Source organism: Rissa tridactyla, chromosome 4, assembly GCF_028500815.1.
Source record: "Rissa tridactyla isolate bRisTri1 chromosome 4, bRisTri1.patW.cur.20221130, whole genome shotgun sequence".
NCBI lineage: Eukaryota > Metazoa > Chordata > Aves > Charadriiformes > Laridae > Rissa > Rissa tridactyla.
In genome coordinates, this window is record NC_071469.1 from 83,938,182 (window position 1) to 83,956,637 (window position 18,456).

Genomic DNA, 18,456 nt, shown 5'->3' on the forward strand with positions numbered 1-18,456 from the left:
AAATGCTGATTAAAACTGCCCAAATTACTTCTGAATTGACATCTTTTCCATTCCTTTATACTGAAAATACAATTCACTTCTCTACAATTTAAAATTATTTTTAAAAAATTGATTAAAGTTTCTAAGAAGACACTGAAAAGAGGTTTGTTACAAAATATTTTTTCAAGTCCCTCCCTTAGCACTAGAAGGGTCTGGGCCAGGCTTATTTTGGCACCTAAGGAGATGAAAGCTCTGAAGTGCATCACCTGGTTGGGTGCACTTTCCTCTCCACTTTTTGATACTTAACCCACCTATTTTCAAAAAGTTCATGGAAGCGTCATTACCTCCTAGGCTTCTATGCTTCTCTCGGACTGGACTGAATTTGAATTTGCCCAGGTGGTTAAAACGTTATCAGAAGCAGGCATGGACCTACAATATTATCAACATCTTGTTTCCACAGGAAGTCAGGCTAAAAATACACACTTTTAAATACAGGTTTAGCACTGAACTTCTACTGAAGTGTTCTCTGAATTTTAAGGAGTTCTACTCTTTCTTCTCCTCACACAAACCACGCCCCCCACCCCCCACCCCCATCCTGTGGTTAGATTCAGGGTTATTACCGTTTTCAGCTTCAGGTTTTCTGCTGCAGACTCATTGAAGGATATTCCTTTCAGAAAATGAGATCCGATCTGAACAGGTACAGTGGGCAGCTCACACTGAATTGGCTGAGGCGGAGTCTGTCTCCTTCCTGTTTGCTGGGCTTCAGCTTCACTGCAACAGCCCTGAAATATAAAACAAAAGATCAATTAGAAGAAATGAAGACATTAGAAAACCTAATGTGAGTCAATTTTATGTTTTTAAATAATTATTTTCAAGGCGAGGAGGGATGAAAGAGAACAGGTTTAGCAGATCCCACCTGAAGACTTGCTTCAATAGCTTTTGGGTTCAAGTGGAAGCCAGCCTTCATTGCATATTCACAATGGCCTAAACTCTCCAAAGCCACTTTGTATGCCTGACGTGAAACAAAAAGTTGAGATATTAGAGGCGTATCAGTAAGTAAACAAGCACGCACGCAGCCATTGTGGCTGGATACATATGCAAGAATTATTTCATAGATTTACCCTACTCAGTTCTACAGCATACACACATTGATCATAAGATTCCAATGCCGTAATTCTCAACCCCCTCACGGCTGCCCGTGGTACCTGTTTCTACAGTAATACATTCCTTCTCCACTTCATTCTTTGGCCCATGGACTGTATTACCTGCGCACTAGAGCAGCAGACTTTAAAAACTCACCTGCAAAGCACTGTCAATTTTCATGTTTAGCTCTTTGAGCTGATGTTCAGGGATTGCCACACTCTGTGAGCAGAAAAGCTGCTGAACTTCAATTCCTGCCAAACACCCATCACAGCCTCTTTCTCGCAGTCGAGATGTGGCCTGTAATGTAAAATCAAAATCCAGGGTAAAGAGGTTCAACACTAAACCAGGTCGAGCTTATTTAAATTTTAAACAGACCAAAAAAACCCCTGAGTTTAAAACATTATAAAGGAGATAAGAAGCAGCACCTGGTGGAAAGGATCTGGTAGGAATGATTTATTACAGCTTATTAAACCTCTACTGCTACTTTGAAAGTCCAAGGCTCACGTAATTTGTCTGGCACATAAGTGTTGGCCAGCAGCTTCCCTCAGCATTGTTTGCTGTTACTATTTCAGCTCCCTCCCGGCACTGAGGATCCTGTTACACTGGCCACATGATGACTGTGGGCACCAGAGGAGGGAGTCGGGACTTCAACATAAAGGGTACTGCTTGCCACACAAACAGATCGGTTCACTCCTGTGTACAAACACTCCTGTGTACAAACACTCCTGTGTACAGAAGAGGATATATTTTATGAAATTAAGGGCGATTACTATGGTGCAATTTGAGAAGAGCCACACAAGACTACAAGATCAACTTTGCACAAGAAGAGAACAGCTTTATGTAATACGATTTTGAAAAATAAGAAATATGAAAAGCCAAATATCTAGTTTTAACTGTAAAATATTACACTACTGAGCAGGGTAAAAGAAATAGAAGCATATTCTTCTGCAGAAGCCTACTGCATTTAATGCCTCAGCTACGGCTTGGTTTTCAGCCTAGGAAGGATCTGGCTCTAAAGCAGGATGTCCAAACTGGGGATTTTCGGTACGACAGCCAACGGACAGACACACATTGTGCACCTCATCAACACATACAGAATTACAGCATTTTCCAACTGAAAATCTTAAAAAGGTAAAATAGTTCTGAGCTATTGACAAACCATCATCTTAAACTTCATTTTGAACCAGCAGTGTATTCTGCTGCCCAAGAGGCTGATTTTATACGGAAATAATTGATTGCCTTCCACTCCATAATGTAAAGATTTGGTAAGATTTCAGTATCTCAGATCTCCCTGCCACTAAAAAGGAATTGCGTATTAGTCTGTCTACAATTAGGAGAGAGATTTTATTTATTTACAGAACACAGGTTTTTCTTATGCTATCCTAAAACCCCACACAAATACTTATTTTAGTCAATCATAAAAATCAGAGAAGTGCCTTCTATTGTTATTCTGGAATTGGGGAAAATCTGCATTTTTCTCTTCTCCTCTCCATGTGTATTTAATAAAGGATTTGATTACTGTAATACTTGTACTAAACTCTATTTCAAAATACCGGTTTTATTAACAGAAATAGCTGAAGTGGCCTGTTAAGGAGGTAAAAAACCTCCTTAGCGTTCTGCAAACCTAAGTTTAATTTTAACCACATTTTAAACAAACTTGATAGCAATTGCAGGGCATTTATAGAAATTGTAACGTAGTTTTAAGGAACTAAGTATATTAAACATAAAATTAACTATTTTTATGCAGAAGGAGTAAAGCTGTACCAGAATTAGACCTGTTACGATTATCCGTAATACACCTAAAAGACTCTCAAATCCAGTGAAATCAATTTATACCGCAGTAAAAATTACAGGCAATTCCTCTGCATTCTGAGTTCTGAAGGAAACTTGTTTGCTTTCATATACCTTGCAGATGTTAGTTGATAAATGGAAACCTTGACAAGATTTGCAGTCAAGATGATTAACATGCCTGTGGGGGCTGCCAAATTCGACTTCAAAAGCACACGCTCCGAGTTACTTGAATTTAAGTAAAGGGGGCACTTGGAGCCTGAATCCATTTTGATCTATCAGCTGCAGACCTCAATAGTGCAAGGGAAAGCAGAAAGCTCATACAACTATTCATCTCTGGAAAGGACTTTTTTCAGCAGGAAAAGTAAGGATTCCACAGATGGCAAGTGTCTGTGAAAATAAAGTCCTGACAGTGGTACATTTAAGTAATTTGATTAACATTCCAACAACCGATGCATCAAGCTTAACAGCATGAAGACAAAAGTGTTAAAAGTTACATAAAGATCTTTATGTATGAAACAGAATTCATGCTCAAAATTTAAGAGAAATAGACATTATATAAATTATTTTTCATCAAGATTTTGCTCTGTTTTTGCAAGGACTTGTACTGGTTCTTTCAGATTCCCTCTGTCTGACAAACCACATTTGAACGTTTTTAATTCATTACTAATAACAAAAAGCTGTTTCCACTGTTTGTGCACTCCTTAGGTACAATCATATCACAAAGAAAACTTGACACAGAGCAGAGGTAGTAGAATCAACCATATAGGTAAAACAAGTTTTAGCATTGGAAATTAACTGCACCATGTTCCCCGCCTTCAAATGTAGTATGTCTTTAAAATCAGAGATTTTCTTCCTTTATTAGGGCATCCTGAATTTAGGTTTCACTAATGTAAATGGCATTTCACTAAATACAATGTCACTGCAGTAAGACCTCCGTACCTCAGCTGCTCCTCTCCATGATCTTATTGCATCTTCCAGCTCATTTGTGGGGCTTAAATTTGAGGCTCCAGCCCCACTAACGTTCTTTTTCTCCTGCGCTACAGCTTCCGCAAAGCAGGAGTGTGCCACTGGCTGGACCTTCTGCAAAGCTTGTGAGAGGAACTGAAAGTGGACCTGCATCACTGTCAAGAAACATCGCCCGAGTACCTGCAGGACAAGAAACAAACCATTTTTCAAGCAAATTGAAGATTTCACGTAAGTTTCCCTTCTTTTTTGTTCAGTGTTTGAGGTAAGGAATTAAGTTAAATTCAGATCTTTTTTTATTAAAATAACACTTTGGATCATGATATTTAACCATTTACTTAAAATAAGGTAAACAGTGAGTGAGCGTTGGTCTCTATGAATTAAGGGGAGATCAGACTGATGCCATGTCATTTTTACTTCTGCACTTAAGTTAGAGTTATTTGAAGAATGAAGAGCTTTTTAAGGTACTTGGCAATATCGAGCACATGAACCAATACAAAAATGGGAGCAGCATATTATGACAAGGACAAAATCAACAGCAAAACCCACTTGCACATAGAGCTAGCTGATTTTATGCTAAAAAAAAAACCAAACCAAAAAAAATCTAAATTTTTTAAAAACATGATCATAAAAAAATCAGTAAAGTTTAATCCAGCAGTTTATCTTCCAAGCAGAGCAATAACCAGTAACAAGCATGAAAACCACTTTGGCACATAATCCCGTGGCAGCAGAGTGCCATTTTTAGAACACAACGGTGACTGCAGGACGCCTGCACAAAGTTGCAGCCCTGTCACTTGCATTGTCTGACAGGAACTGCTAACGCTGGCACAAATCTTCTCTTTGGAGTATTTCACTGAAATGGGCCATGTAATCCTCGCTCGAGGGTGTGAGGAGAGGCGGGGCGGCGAAGGGCTGATGGTGCCGCTCGCGGGGCTGAGGGCAAGGCACGGCACCCTCCTCCGCCAGCCCCAGCTGGGCTCCACACCCCGGACCTGTTCCCTCCACCTTTCCATCCCCCATTCATCTCCCTCTCTGACCAATGCTAACGAGAATTATGGCCAAGGACAGACATGTGCCCCAGTTACTCCAAGCCAAACAGAGCAGGTGGCACAAAGGCAGTGTTTAGGTGTGGGAGAGCCGATGGGAGCACAGCCACCCAGGAGGCCAGCAGGAGAGCAGCTCCATCGGCCCCCAGGGCCGTGCTCTCCTCAGCACACCAAAGCCTAACTAGAACACGGCAGAGAAGCAAGTATTTTCCAAATTACTGCAGAAAGTATTTAAAAGCTATTCAAAGTGTTTTGTTTCTTCTGTGGAGTTCGTCACACAAAGTGGTTTAAAAATGTATATTTGACTTTGATTTATTAAAAAAGATTCAACTTGAATTCCATTTTAGGAATAATTCATAAAATACACAGATAATGTACAAAGCCATCGTGCCTTGGAGCAAATAAATCATCTGGCTTATTTTCAGCTACATTCTTCTGGAATAAAAATATTCAGACACAATGATCTTACTGGCAAGACTCTGCAGTCCCACGAACAGTTATATGCATTAACTATCTCCTTCAGAAGAGCCAGTGGTGGCAATGCTTTTTTCCACTGCATCCGGACTCCTTTTGACATTCCATTCTGGTTCAATCACTTCCCTTCTTTGTACAGGCTTAAAATTAAACATTTTTGGTACTTTGACTGAGCTCTGAAAGTGGAGTTTGCCTTATTAAAAGAAGCAGCCAGCAAATGATAAAATGAAGAAAACTCCAGCTTTCCTGGCTATAAGATCAGAAAAATTTATAAGAAAACTGCAGGAAAAGACAACTAGCTATCTGAATATTTCTGTATGAAGAATGCAGTTCTCAGGGGAAGAAGAAACTAGGACTCATTAGGAATTCCAAGCCGATTAAGTTTCAAAGAATATTTAAGGTACAGAGGTTGAAGTTTCCCCTGCCTGGGAATAACGCTCAAAATAAACAAATGATTTAGTTTTTAAGTGGCAGCACACAACATTCCTAGTATAATTTACAATGTCAAACAGTGAAGATAAATAGTAACATCTGCTTTACTGACCTTCTATTTTGTTTGAAAAATAATCTATTTGTGTCTTCCTCAGAAATGGGTAAGGATGGTTTTAACTGCTTAAATAAAATCCAAGTGGTGGAGGGTTTTTACACTGTCAAACACTCATTGCAGATGCCAAACTCACTCTGCTTTAAAGTTCACTTCTTGAGGATTTTCTTCCAAAGAGCTGAATCTGTCTTTACTGTGGGAAAGAAGTACGGCCACCACCAGTTTCACAAACACAGCCAGGGTTGGCCAACAGCTACCAGAGAGCGTAAAGCAATATACTAAATCTCTTGTTGCAAAATCTGCAGAATGATATTAGCGTATGGATGCGGTCTTTTCATAGTTAGACACCACCATCTCTTTTCAGAGTTTATCTTTCCCTACTTTCTGCATGCAGAAGTGTTTGACTCTCCTGCTTTAGGCCATAACAAGAACAACCCAAAACCTGGAGACTATGTAGTAATCCAAGATGAAGTGGAATCATCACCGGTGTCAGCTAGTAAGTTTTTCTTGGTAGCGTTGGTGTTTTCTTACTCCATTTCTTAGAATCATTTATATTGCATATACAACAAGCTCTTCAGCTTGCAAATTTTTTGTCCCAAGAAATACAGATTTAGCACCTTGGTGTTCCTAACCCGTTACCAGGCAGGACAACTATTTCTCCCAGCAGCTGAATGACCTTACCGAAAGGAAACTGCCTTCCTGTTCCGGCAGCTGGAAGCAACAGGACTTTTTGGTGAGGTCTCACCTCAGACTTCCTTGTCTCTGAAGCACGTGACAAGCTCAATCAAACTGGTTACGTACCAAGAGAAGCATCAGGTGGAGATGCAGTGTTAGGTCACTCTGTCCCATATTATCCTCCTCATGGGGCACACAATCAACTTTGGAATATTTTGCTGGCCAAAGTGCACACATAAAATTGCCACATTTCATTGCTAAACAGTGATGCCATGCAAATTCCCTGGCAAGCAAATCTTATACAACAGATTCTTTATAACAGAACACTACCACTAATAAAGTTAGCAAGTAACCAGTGCCCATCTTCCAAACTTGCCCAACTTCCAAACAAACACTGACCTGCAGTTCCAAGCACCATTTTTTGTAGTAGTATTTCTTTTTCTCTCTTTTTTTTTTTTGGGGGGGTGGGGGGAAGGTGGGTGGGGAGTGGGGAGCTCTTTCCCTACACAAACAAAACCCTGAAAAACCCCCAAACACCACAACATGCTTATTCAGTGGTTTCCTACTACCCTCATTTCCCTTAACAGAGTTCTTACTGGCTTTGGTAACAGTAAGCACAACCCATCTACCCACTGAAGAGACGAGGTTAAAACAGCAATATAATGAAGTGAACGACAAGGTATGACTCAAACTGCTGTACCAGATGATGAGATAACCCCCTTTCCCACATATTCCTGAAAGCGGGCAGAATATTATTCATCTTCACTACGCAGCAATGCCCTGCAGTTCGGAAGAATGATCTCATGACCAAAGCACCTCCAAGGGAAGACAGGATCCTGCTCACTGAAGAGTTACCTACCAGATAAACTGGATTCCAGCAGAAGGTGCACCTTTACACCTGCAGGATGAGCAGACAAGGGCAACCTAACAGACTCATTCCTGCTGAGAGCCAACCTAAAAGCCAAGCAGTGATGATAAGCTGATATTGACAGCTACTAAAATGCTCACCATAATTTAGCAAAAAAGCATTTAAGCGTTAAGCATTTTCAAAATAAAAAGCAGCAATTAAAATGTAATACAAAATATTTCCAAAGACAACGCTAGCAGATCTGAGAGCAGAGCATGAGATTATAGACCAAGATAAGAGCCCGTCATTCCAGCAAGCCCCAGCATTTTCTACTGATTTGAAGCAGCTTTTTGCTACTAACAATTCCTCAACTCAGAAGAGTCTGAATTCAATCTCTGCAAATCACAGGAAAGATAATAATAATAAAAAAATATATTTAAATTGGGTTTTACAATGTTTGCTAAGAAAAGCCTACATTTTTTATTTACTCAGACGCTTTTGTCCCATAAGATTCTTGTTCAAAAATCCTCAGTTATTTTATACACATAAAAGGCCAAAATTATCTCCATTTAATACAAAACAGAGTGCCCAAGCTTCCCTGTTGTTCAGGAACACAACGTGTACATCTCTGCAATTGCTACCACTTTCAAGGCAATGCCCAAGCTCCATGTAACTAAACCAAGATTCCTTCTTTGCATTTTGCAGCACTGAGGCTGCTGCAAAGCTTCACAACACATGAGGCAACAGACAAACTTTTTTGCAGTTTTAAGTTCCCACCCGCTGATTTCCTTTAACGCTTTTATTAACAGAAATACAGTTTTACTGCATTCTTCCAGCTTACAAAACTTTAACAGATCTGGAAAACTCAACTTGTTCCCCCTGATTTCCAAGCTGTTCCTCACCCACACAGGCATAAAACACCTGAGAATTCAAAGTTTTTTGACAGAGGAAAAAGAAAGCCAGAAAATAAAAATCAGCATTTGCATTTCTGAAATTAAGAAACCTTGGGAAACTCCATCTGTCACCAACACTTTGATCAAGAGAAGTCACCTTCTTACACATCCTGGCAGACAGTTCTAAACTAGCAAGCTCTGTTCTGCTAAAAAAAATATAAATAAATTAAAAACCTCTCCCAGTGCTGCTACAGTGCAGGCTGCACAACCGTTTTTAGTCCAAATCCAAGTCAGTGTATGTTCATCAGAACTTGAAGTTTTCTTGCTATTGCCTTCCCTGAGCCCGCTAGACTAGATAAAAACGTATGGCACCTCAGAAATGCTATAGCTCTCTCCTAAATCTCTAAAGCCAAACCTCCTCTGCTTATATTTCTCATTCTTCCTCAAAACACACAGCCTTTGTTGAAGACGGCTTAGGAAAAGTATACTTTCCTCAGCTGGACTCATGCACAGAGAAAGCCTCATTCTCATGTCCTTCCCAGGAATTTTGGGCTCTGTCCTCCCACCCCTCCATGGATTACACCTCACCCCCCTGCTGCTTCCGCAATACCAGGCTCCATCCCTCACAGAAGATGTTCTGGAGCTCCTCTTCATGGAATATTGCTGAGCTGCCACTCACACATTTGACCATCTCTCCATTCTCTCTGAGCTGTAAGTTCTTTCAGTCACCTACTAGAGAAACTGCAGAAGCAACTTTAGCTATTCCTGTATTTCCCAAGGAAAAAATTACACTGCCTCTCACACTGTTCTCCCCTTGTTTCCCCTGGCCAGCGAACTCTGATGAAGTCAGGCAAGCCTTTTATATTTTTTTGCTTCCATTGCGAGTTTTTCAATCCTGCTGGTAGTTTTATGAAATGTTAACTTTTCTATGTATTGGGGGGTGGGGTGCTGGAAATCACACATTTTTTAATTTAAAATTTCAGCATATATAGCTCAGACTCCAAGTTGTAGAGAAGCAGAGCAGGAGAGGCTCTCAAAAGGTCATCCCGCTGTCCCAACCAAGGAGCAATTTCACCTGGGTCAGTTTTGCTAGACGCAGGTTTAACCTGTTCCGTAAGTTCTTTATGATGGAGGCTCCCTGCCCTTTGTAGCAATCCACCTCACTGCTTCACTAACGCTACAAAGTGCTTCCACAACATCTAACATGAATCTTTCCTTCTGAAATTTAAGTTCATTACTTCTTGCTCCACCTTATGTAGACGTGAAGAACAGGACGCTGCCACATCTTCTGGCAGCTTCTTACATACCTGAACAACTCTGATTTTCCTTCTTAGTCTTCTCTTCTGCAGAGTCAGTCTTTGCAATTTGTCCTGAAGTCCTATTTCCTGGGTGTCCGATTACTCTCGCTACTCTCGTCTGGGGTCTCTCCAGTTGCTCACTATTTCTCTAAGCGCAACAGCAGTGGTGCATGGGGGCACTGTTGCATTTAAGGCCATAATAACCAAAGCGAAGAGAGTTGAATGCTTATTTCATGGTTCTTGCAGGTTACAGTTGCATTAAATACATGACAACTGCCTCTTGGCACAATAGCAACACCATTGATTTATTATTTGCAGCCGCACAACACTGACTCCTACTCAGCATATGACTATCATGAGCCCCAGAATTGATCTTCACAACTGCTGCCCAGCGGGCTCCACTTGTGAGACTGAAAATTTCTATTTAAATATCATAACATTCAGTTTTCCCCTCTGAATTCCATCCCAACTGGAAAACTCATTCCTTCAATTCAAGATTATTTTTAATTCAGCAAGTCTTCCAGCATATTTATATAACGTACTGTCAAGTCACCCACAAACTTAAATATATTCTCTATCCTGACCTTGGCCAAGGTCCATTTTGACAATGAGCAACTGATAACTGCTTCCAGGGCACAATCACCCAAATTGCTTGTCCATACACTTAAATAATCTCAACCACGCTCCCTGCCTGACTTATAAAACAAGCGCGTCAGTCAGAGTCAAATCCTTAAATTTTACTGGTTCTTAAGCAAAACCAGAATGCAACGTTCATCTCATTACACAAAGGTACCCATAAATCTTGCATGTTGACTTTTTTAAAAGCTATGCGCAAGATGCTGTTTTAAATAAGAAAAGGTGTAAGAAAAGTAGGGTGACAAGTGGTCGATCTCCACAAGACACACCTGAAAAGAAAACCAAGCAATCCAGCTGTGCTGCTTAGATTCTCTTTCTGTCTGTCCCCACCATGCAGAGCTGCCTGGTGCAGAGAATGCTGCAGGTGGAGACGGAGCTGAGGAAGAAGGATCAGGTCTGTACAGGCAAAGCAGAGACCAGAGCACGTCTCTCTGCCTCTGCTTTAAGCCAGCAAGATGCGCAGCCAACATATGCCAACAATGCTCTGCTTTTGCTCAGGAACTCCACTGACTGAAGCTATGAATTAGCACCTAGAATTGCTTGACTAGGTTACAGAAGTAGTATACAGATAGTTGCCCACATTTTGCAAGACAGTTTCAAAATCTACAAAAAGCCCTAGAAAACTGGGAGTCTTTTGCAGGTTTTTGCCTTTTTTTTTTTTTCTTCATTAAAAAAAAGTCTTTCAGCACAGGTATTATCAAGATCCTAATTACATAAACTCACGTTGATTTTTTAAATTTAGAAAAAAGAAGTTTGTTTTTTTTTTTCCTACAGCCTTAGGTAAACATAGTGATGTTATTATTTTCAAAAATACCAGTCTACAAAAGACATTTATAACAAATATATAGCCAATCTTCCTTCATTTTATACTGAGTATACAACACTGAAAACTGTCAGTCATATTCCTCACTACAGTTATGTACTACAAATAACATTCTACTGAACTACTTCACCCATAAGTTGTGCAGTTACAGGAAGCAGATAATGCTTGATAAGTATGCATGTGTAACATTCATCCTTACAAAGTTACCCGAAACCTAAATCAAAAACAAGAGAACTCAAAATCAGGTTTTCCACTCAGGATGGAATTCTGTAGGAAAAACTTTGCAAAGACTGCTGTAAAGTAAGGAAATACATCAAAACACGAAGAATGACTTAAAACACCAGGGATGCATATGTGACTGTCACTAGCAGAGAAATCCCCAGTCGTACCGAGGCGCGAGGAGCGCTGGGGACGCTCCCAGCTTCAAACCTCTGGGTTCTGACTGCTGGGCACTCCCTGACAGTCCATGGGAATTACAGCAAGGTCATGACAAAGTTTTACAGCACAAATCTCTCACACTAGCACGGTATTTGCCTTTTAAGCACAGCAGCTCACAAAGACAAAAGTGTTTTGAAGAGCAATAAAATGTTATTTTACATAAATTTTGATCATTAGTCAACAATATGCAGTTTTACACAAACACTGATGACAACAGGCCACTCCCAAGTGGTTTCCCCTCAGAACAGATAATACTAAGGGAAGTATAGGTTAATTTAGAATACGATGGCTTAATATCACTAGAAATACTAGCTAACATAAAACAGAAAAGTGTTTAAAACTTTTATTTAGTTGGTTTGGAAGGGCAGGGTGTTGGGGTTTTTTTGTTTTGCATTATTATGTTTTTTTAAACTAATGGTGGTTTCCCCAAAGAAGAAAGAGGTAGTTGCATTGCTGGTTTTAAGTTTAAATCATATGGAACATTACCATTTAGAATCATATTAGGTAGTACAATTTAATTGTAATTCATTTTTCTTATTTCATGAAATCTTTAAATAAGGTGCAAGTTCTTATACAGGAATACCCACTGAATTCCTAATTCAACATAGTTGGAAGTCAGGTATTGCAAATAACTTAATACTTTCAAGAAAAAAACACAAGAATAGATGTTGTCTTTTCACCAGCGTTGCCCACAAGTACAAAGCAAGGCAGAGAGAACTTTTGTTGTAGAAGTGATTTTGAAGAGAAGTCCAATTAAGAAAGAATGACAGAAATTCACACGCAGAACAGTATCCCACAAGGTAACCTACCTCAATGTCTTGTAGGCTGAACTCTTTTTGATTTTTAAAATTTGCAGCTCCTGCACTCAGTTCCATCAGCATTTTTGCTATTTCTGGTTTTATTGCTGCTGTGAGTCGACTTGCTGCTTCCATGACATGTTCCTGCACGTCTTTCAGTTGCATAGCTGCCTTAGAATAGTGCGAGTTCCTAAATACACTGCTGAAAAGGTCTGTAAGGAAAGTGCTCGTACGGCAAAACACGTTGAGTGCATCCAGGTATTTGGAGATTCCCTGCTGGATGTCCGCGATGGGAGTAGTGTGGGAGACGGGGTGGCTGCAGCTGCCCGCAGCAGCCGAGGAGACCAAGGGGGACGCCGGGGTGGTGGATGCCAGTGGCGCGCTCAGGGTCCTGCCTAGCTCAGGCATTTGATACTGCTGGTGTTGCTGCACTTTTTGCTTGGACCCGCCAAGCAAAAAGCGCCGCTTATAGTCCATTTTGCTTTCTTGTGCACTACAGCAATACATAAGTGAGTGCTTGTCTAAAGATTTCTCGATTTAACAATCACTTGTCAAATTCCTTCCTCAAATATATAGTTATGTACAGTAACAGTGGAGGACTGTGTACATAGGTTTCACAAAAGGCATTTCAAAAAGGCAAGCGTCTGTATAATCTGTATCAGCAGTGAGAAAGGCAGCGGATTTGCTGACTTTGTATTTTCAGTGTTCAGTGCAGCCCTGCTGCAGTTAGAAACTGTACTCAAAAAGCAAGCCGAAGTTATCTTAATAATGCTCTGTCTCTAGTTTGGTATTCCACTCTGCACTCAGAAAAGCAGTGCCAGAGCAGAGAAGTTACCGCCTACAATTTCTTCATGAGCATATTACTGTCACTTGCTATTAAGTCTACAAAAGTTATTTTTGTCAATGCAAACAATAGTTTTAGAAGCAATACCTTAATACAATTTCACCATTAGTAATACCAGGAAAAGTGGAGCAAACCACCGATCAACAGCGATTATAAAAGCAGTGCAGAGGCTCCTTCCTTGAAAAGGCAAATCCTTATGTCAGCAGATCAAATATCTTCAAATGTCTTGACAGATCCAGTCTGCCAAATTAGTTTACTTGTAGTGTCTCTTCTTAATACTGGAGGGAAAAAAAAAATCTGGACTCTGTTTACAGAAGACTTTGCAAGTACAGCTATTAAAAATTAGAGTGTTTATTATTGCAAGCCTTCTTCCCCTTTCCTCCTTTCCTTCTTTGTTGAGGTAGTTGTTTCCGTTGTAAGATTAAGAAATGGTGCTTCCAGACTGCATTTGCCCTCAATTGTAGACTCAGAACAAAAATGCACAAATGTACTTGTAAGGCCTCTAGGTCATTTCCTGTGGAGGGAAAAAAAAAAAAGTTTAAAGTGTTATGGAACAATGAGAAGGTTTAATGTTTTAACTCCTGCAACGTCCTGCTATACTTCTCTGGGCAGATGTTGTTGACAACAGGTAAGAACAAAAGGCGGGGAGAATTGCAGTGAGAGTTTAAAAGTCAGTTAGTTACAAGTTGGTGTCATTTTGTTACTAAACTCAAGACTGCTGAACGTTTTCTTACTCATTCTCCCATCCTAGACTGTCCAATTTAAGACTACAGTTAATCCCCAGTGCAGCCCTTACACAGTTAAGAACAGTGGAAGGCTATTAATGCAGAGCTCAGGAGGAGTTAATTACATTTTCTAACCTCATCCTTTTAAAATAATTTAAGAATTAAGTCAATGAAACCTTTTTTCACACACAATTTATTGCAGAAATCAGACTCCCATTCATTTTACTAATTTACTAAATCAACAGTTACAGGTCCATAATATTTTTTTTTTCAGTACAACAGCAGACAAATCTGTCTGTATCCTAATGGAAATCAGCTGAAAAAGACAACATACACATCCCATTTCAGGATGAGGGACAGCACCTATCATTTGCAAGGTATCATATCAGGCAGAACTGCCCAACAGATTGGCCTAAATAACACTCTCACCAGACAGGAAAGTAGGGAGGGAATACAGCTCCTAGGAGTGCCCTGCTCCTGCTAGCAAACTGGTGCAGCTGGAGAGCCAAGAGCACTTTCTTGAAGGCATCGGCAGGAATGTGTGCAGAGCCTGAGGAGTGAGAAGGGGTCAGCTGGCAGCAGGAGATGGTCAAGGCCAGGCTGGAGGAACTGGAGCTTCTGGAAAAGGGCACGAAGATTTTTAAGCCCTTACCCTTGGCCAAACACAGCTCTTAACGGGAGAGGGCTTGGCATCTCATGATCATGTTTACAGGCTGGAGCCATACATCCAGACAATGGTCACACTTACCCTAGGAGCTCATTTACATACACATTTTATATAAATATACACATGTGTGTGAAAGATTTATTTTTGTTATGCACTATGAATCTATAGCTTGTTAATTAATCCCACCTCGATCGTCTTCCTCTCTCCCATGCCAGAGTCAGCACCGCACTGAGCTAATTCCCTCTCACCCCCAGCTCGGTCAGGCTGGGAAACCCCACTCCAGGGCTCTGGGCAGGAAACTTGCTACAGTGCTCCTCGCTTTGGGAGAAACCCATTCTATTTCCTAAGACTGCAACCAACACTGATTAACAACCTTAGGACATTATCAGAGGAAAGTATAATGTAGACAAATACAATTTGTTCCATCAGTTTATTTAGTCCGAGCTATTTGTCACACTTTATGCCACTCTCTCCCTTTCCTACAAATCCACATAAGTTGATTTGATCAAATTAGGACATTCTTTTCCTTACTGCGGCAATTGCAACATACAAGGCTAATATCAAACAGTAATTCATAACAGTGTTTTTTACCTCAGTACTTAAAAGAATAATCCAGCCATATCGGGAAGAAGCCCTTTAATTCAACAACAAAATGTTCCTTTAGCTATTATAGTTGAGATATAAAATCTGTATTAATATTGTCAAAGTGGTTGGGGAATAAAGATTTTATCTTCAGCCAAAAAAGATACCGATTCACTCACAGGGTGTTTTTTGACACATACATATGATACAAAATCCCCAGACAAAGCAGCAAGCAAGACACAGCAGGACAAAACAAGACATAGAGCCCAAGAGTCTCACACCCACTAAAACAACAGACACATGAGTTTTTCAGGAAGCCATTGCTGCAGATGGTTCTGCTTCTGACATCTAGAGCAAATATCCTTTTGTATTCCCACTTTTTAAAAGATGACATACACATAAAATACAGCAGAAATTCCCATATGCATGTCAGCATCCCTCATTAAAGTACTCTGATTACTTTCTTTCTTAACTACTTTATACTTCTCTCGATATTCAGATTGAATGCATCAAAATGCAATAAACCCATTAAACCCAGAATTTTATAAGAAGTCTTGATATATGCATAGCTGAAAATATTTTTCTCTTTGCTCTACAAGCTATGGTGCCTTACAGTGGAAAGTATGATTAAATTGGTTTTCTTGATTGCATATAAATGTAGATGGAACAAGAGAGTTGGTTAATTTATATGCATTGTAGAAGTAAATTGGTGACTATTTTTCCTAAGTAGACATGAATTTCACATGGCACAGGAACTTAAGCAATGATCATGAAACATCTAAATGTTAATTAGAGCCAAAAGCTAGGAAGAAGGGGTTTTCGAGCTATGCAGTACTGAATTAGACAAGCACATTAGAGATGCGCTACAACTCAGCGGTTCTGATTACACACCAAGTCGTTCAGGATCAAACTGAGACACTGACCTGATCATTTGAAAAGGTCTGATATTTAGCCAATACATAAAGATGCTACATCCCAAAAGAACATAAATACAATGAATAGGGGAAAAAATGGTATTTTCATATTTTCTACAGCTATAAACAAACATGATAAATCATTGTGTTTTACCTCTAGACAATTTCATAGTCAAACATGCAGGTACTTATTCAATTTTCAACTGCAATATTCCCTTGTAATAAAATTAACACAAAAGCTTAACGAGGACAGCTTGTGTCTCCAGCATCTAAAGAGAGACTTATTTAATGAGACAGGAAAGCTACAGTTCTCAACACCAGGCATGTGGGCAATGCTACATGTCTTACACTTTCTATAATCAGATCCTCAACGTGCTACGTACAAAATAAACATTCTTCCTTTTGCATCTTTTCCTGAAAAAGTGAAGCAGAGAATGTTCCCACGCTCCCCTCTCCCTTCCCCAGTGCTATGGGTCTGCCGCTGCTCCTGCTGCATGGACTAAAAGTGGGGGCTCTGTATTGTAGCTATATGAGCTTTATGCCAATCTGACTCTTGCTGTATTAGAAAAAGAAAATAAAAAGTAAAAATTGAAGTGTTATATTCTAGTCATACAAGAACAGCATGTCACAGTTCAAAATATAAACCTTAAGCTTGTATTTCATTTTGCAGAAAACAGAAATATTCACAGAAATCAAGTGTAGAAAGTATCAAAAAAAATAGTATGCCACAAGTAAGTTTTATTCCTTCCTTTATGTAATCAAGGCCAAAACAGTGTTCTTCATATACTATTCAACATTATAAATAGAACTAATATATAGTATAAAAACAAGCTCCACACTGAACACTATGCTGTTGCAAGCTGTAAAACACTACTGAAAAAGCTCACCACATTGCTTATGTTCTCGTTTTAAAGAGTTAATGCTACAGTTACGGAACTGCTACTAGTTTGAACTATTTGAACTTCCAGAGAGAAGCAAGCAGATATCTGCAGGAGTTGCTCTAAAAATGGCCACATTTGCATAGAGGAAGGAGAATTGCATGAAAATGACTGCATGTGCGAATCAAGTTCACTGTTCTTTTTTTAAATGTAACATCCACCATTTTTTGTTTAGATACTTCCCAGAAAGTCAGAAGTATTTTCTCCAATGTCACTGATTGCAAGAGACACAAATTATCATGGAAGACTTTCAGACAAATGGCATTTGGCACCTCCCAGTTTCTGCTTCACAGCAGCAAGAAGGTGTATAACCCCCATTCCTCCTGCTCAGCATCACCCCACTACGAGGGGAGGCAACTTTTTCCATGAATGAAGACAGGAGACCTAGCAGAGGCAGTGGTGAGTAAAATGTACAAGTGTATCACTAGTTATTTAGTTACACAATTGCCCACACTGGCAACTTCCTTTCCACCAACTTCATTTACCATCTACATGAATGTTTTGCAGACCATACTGGTTAAAAAATTTTTGATCAAAAAAAAATTTTTCATGCTTTTAAAAGAGTTCTGATCTCCATTTTAAAAACTGTGTGCAAAGGTGTTCTTTATGAATTCTGTTGTCCTTTCAGTGAATGTGCAGTATAACACTGATGAGTAAGATGATCCAAAATACCCGAGCTAAATTTTTTGGAAAGTAACAGTTCCAAATATTGTACGTTTGTTTTAATTTTATGATACAGATTTCAAATCTCAGGATGAACTCAACATTTCACACACCATTCATGTGAAACAATCAAACGTGAAAGCAACTAAATTCAATTAATGTCCCAAAAAAAGTAACTCCAAGAGAAACAACCCAGGACAGCCAGCTGCTTACCAGGGCAAAGCCTGAGCAAACAAAGCCTTCTGCAGGGCCAAAAGGTCAGCAAGCTGCTAGAGCCAAGGGCCTCCTGTCCAGTTCCTCTCATTTAGTTACACAGATCTGGTGCAAATCCAAAAGTTACTCCACTCTAAAAGGCATCATTCCACCCTCAAGTCCTGCTGTGACTAATGTGTATCTCAGATCCATCACCCAGCCAGGCCACCCAAAGTCCAAACGTGGTCACCTTAAAAAAAATAAAAATATCGCTAATGGTCTTGGACATCTGAATAGCAAACTGGCAGCAGAAGGGCAGGGGAAGCCCACATGCTATTTTCCTGAAGACCCGTCTTCCACTGTTCCCACCACTACCTGGCTCAGAACCAAAAAAGTTACCAGCCAAGGCCCAAGCGACATCAATTTGTGTATCAGCACCTTGCAACACAACTACGAAGGTCCTGGCCAAGGACACCCAGTGGCCTAAAGCAGGGGCCCTGGCTGGTAATGACATCCGGCTCAGACCCAACACCAAGCACACAGTGTGTCACAGAATTGGCTCTGCCACTCTGGTCACCCCAAGC

General features: G+C 40.0%; 1 protein-coding gene across 8 annotated transcripts in view; it reads right to left on the reverse strand.

The window, feature by feature from the left end:
* The window catches only part of GARRE1 (granule associated Rac and RHOG effector 1), a 61,731-nt gene that overhangs the window by 17,512 nt on the left and 25,763 nt on the right, over positions 1–18,456 (reverse strand). For all 8 annotated transcript variants that reach the window (XM_054197501.1, XM_054197497.1, XM_054197503.1 and 5 more), the window contains 5 exons: positions 12,360–13,705; positions 3,853–4,059; positions 1,279–1,419; positions 896–991; positions 600–761 (listed from right to left, as the gene is read on the reverse strand). In XM_054197501.1, coding sequence (XP_054053476.1) covers positions 600–761; positions 896–991; positions 1,279–1,419; positions 3,853–4,059; positions 12,360–12,854 — 1,101 coding nt within the window. In that variant the 5' untranslated portion in view covers positions 12,855–13,705. The remainder of the gene's footprint in view (positions 1–599; positions 762–895; positions 992–1,278; positions 1,420–3,852; positions 4,060–12,359; positions 13,706–18,456) is intronic.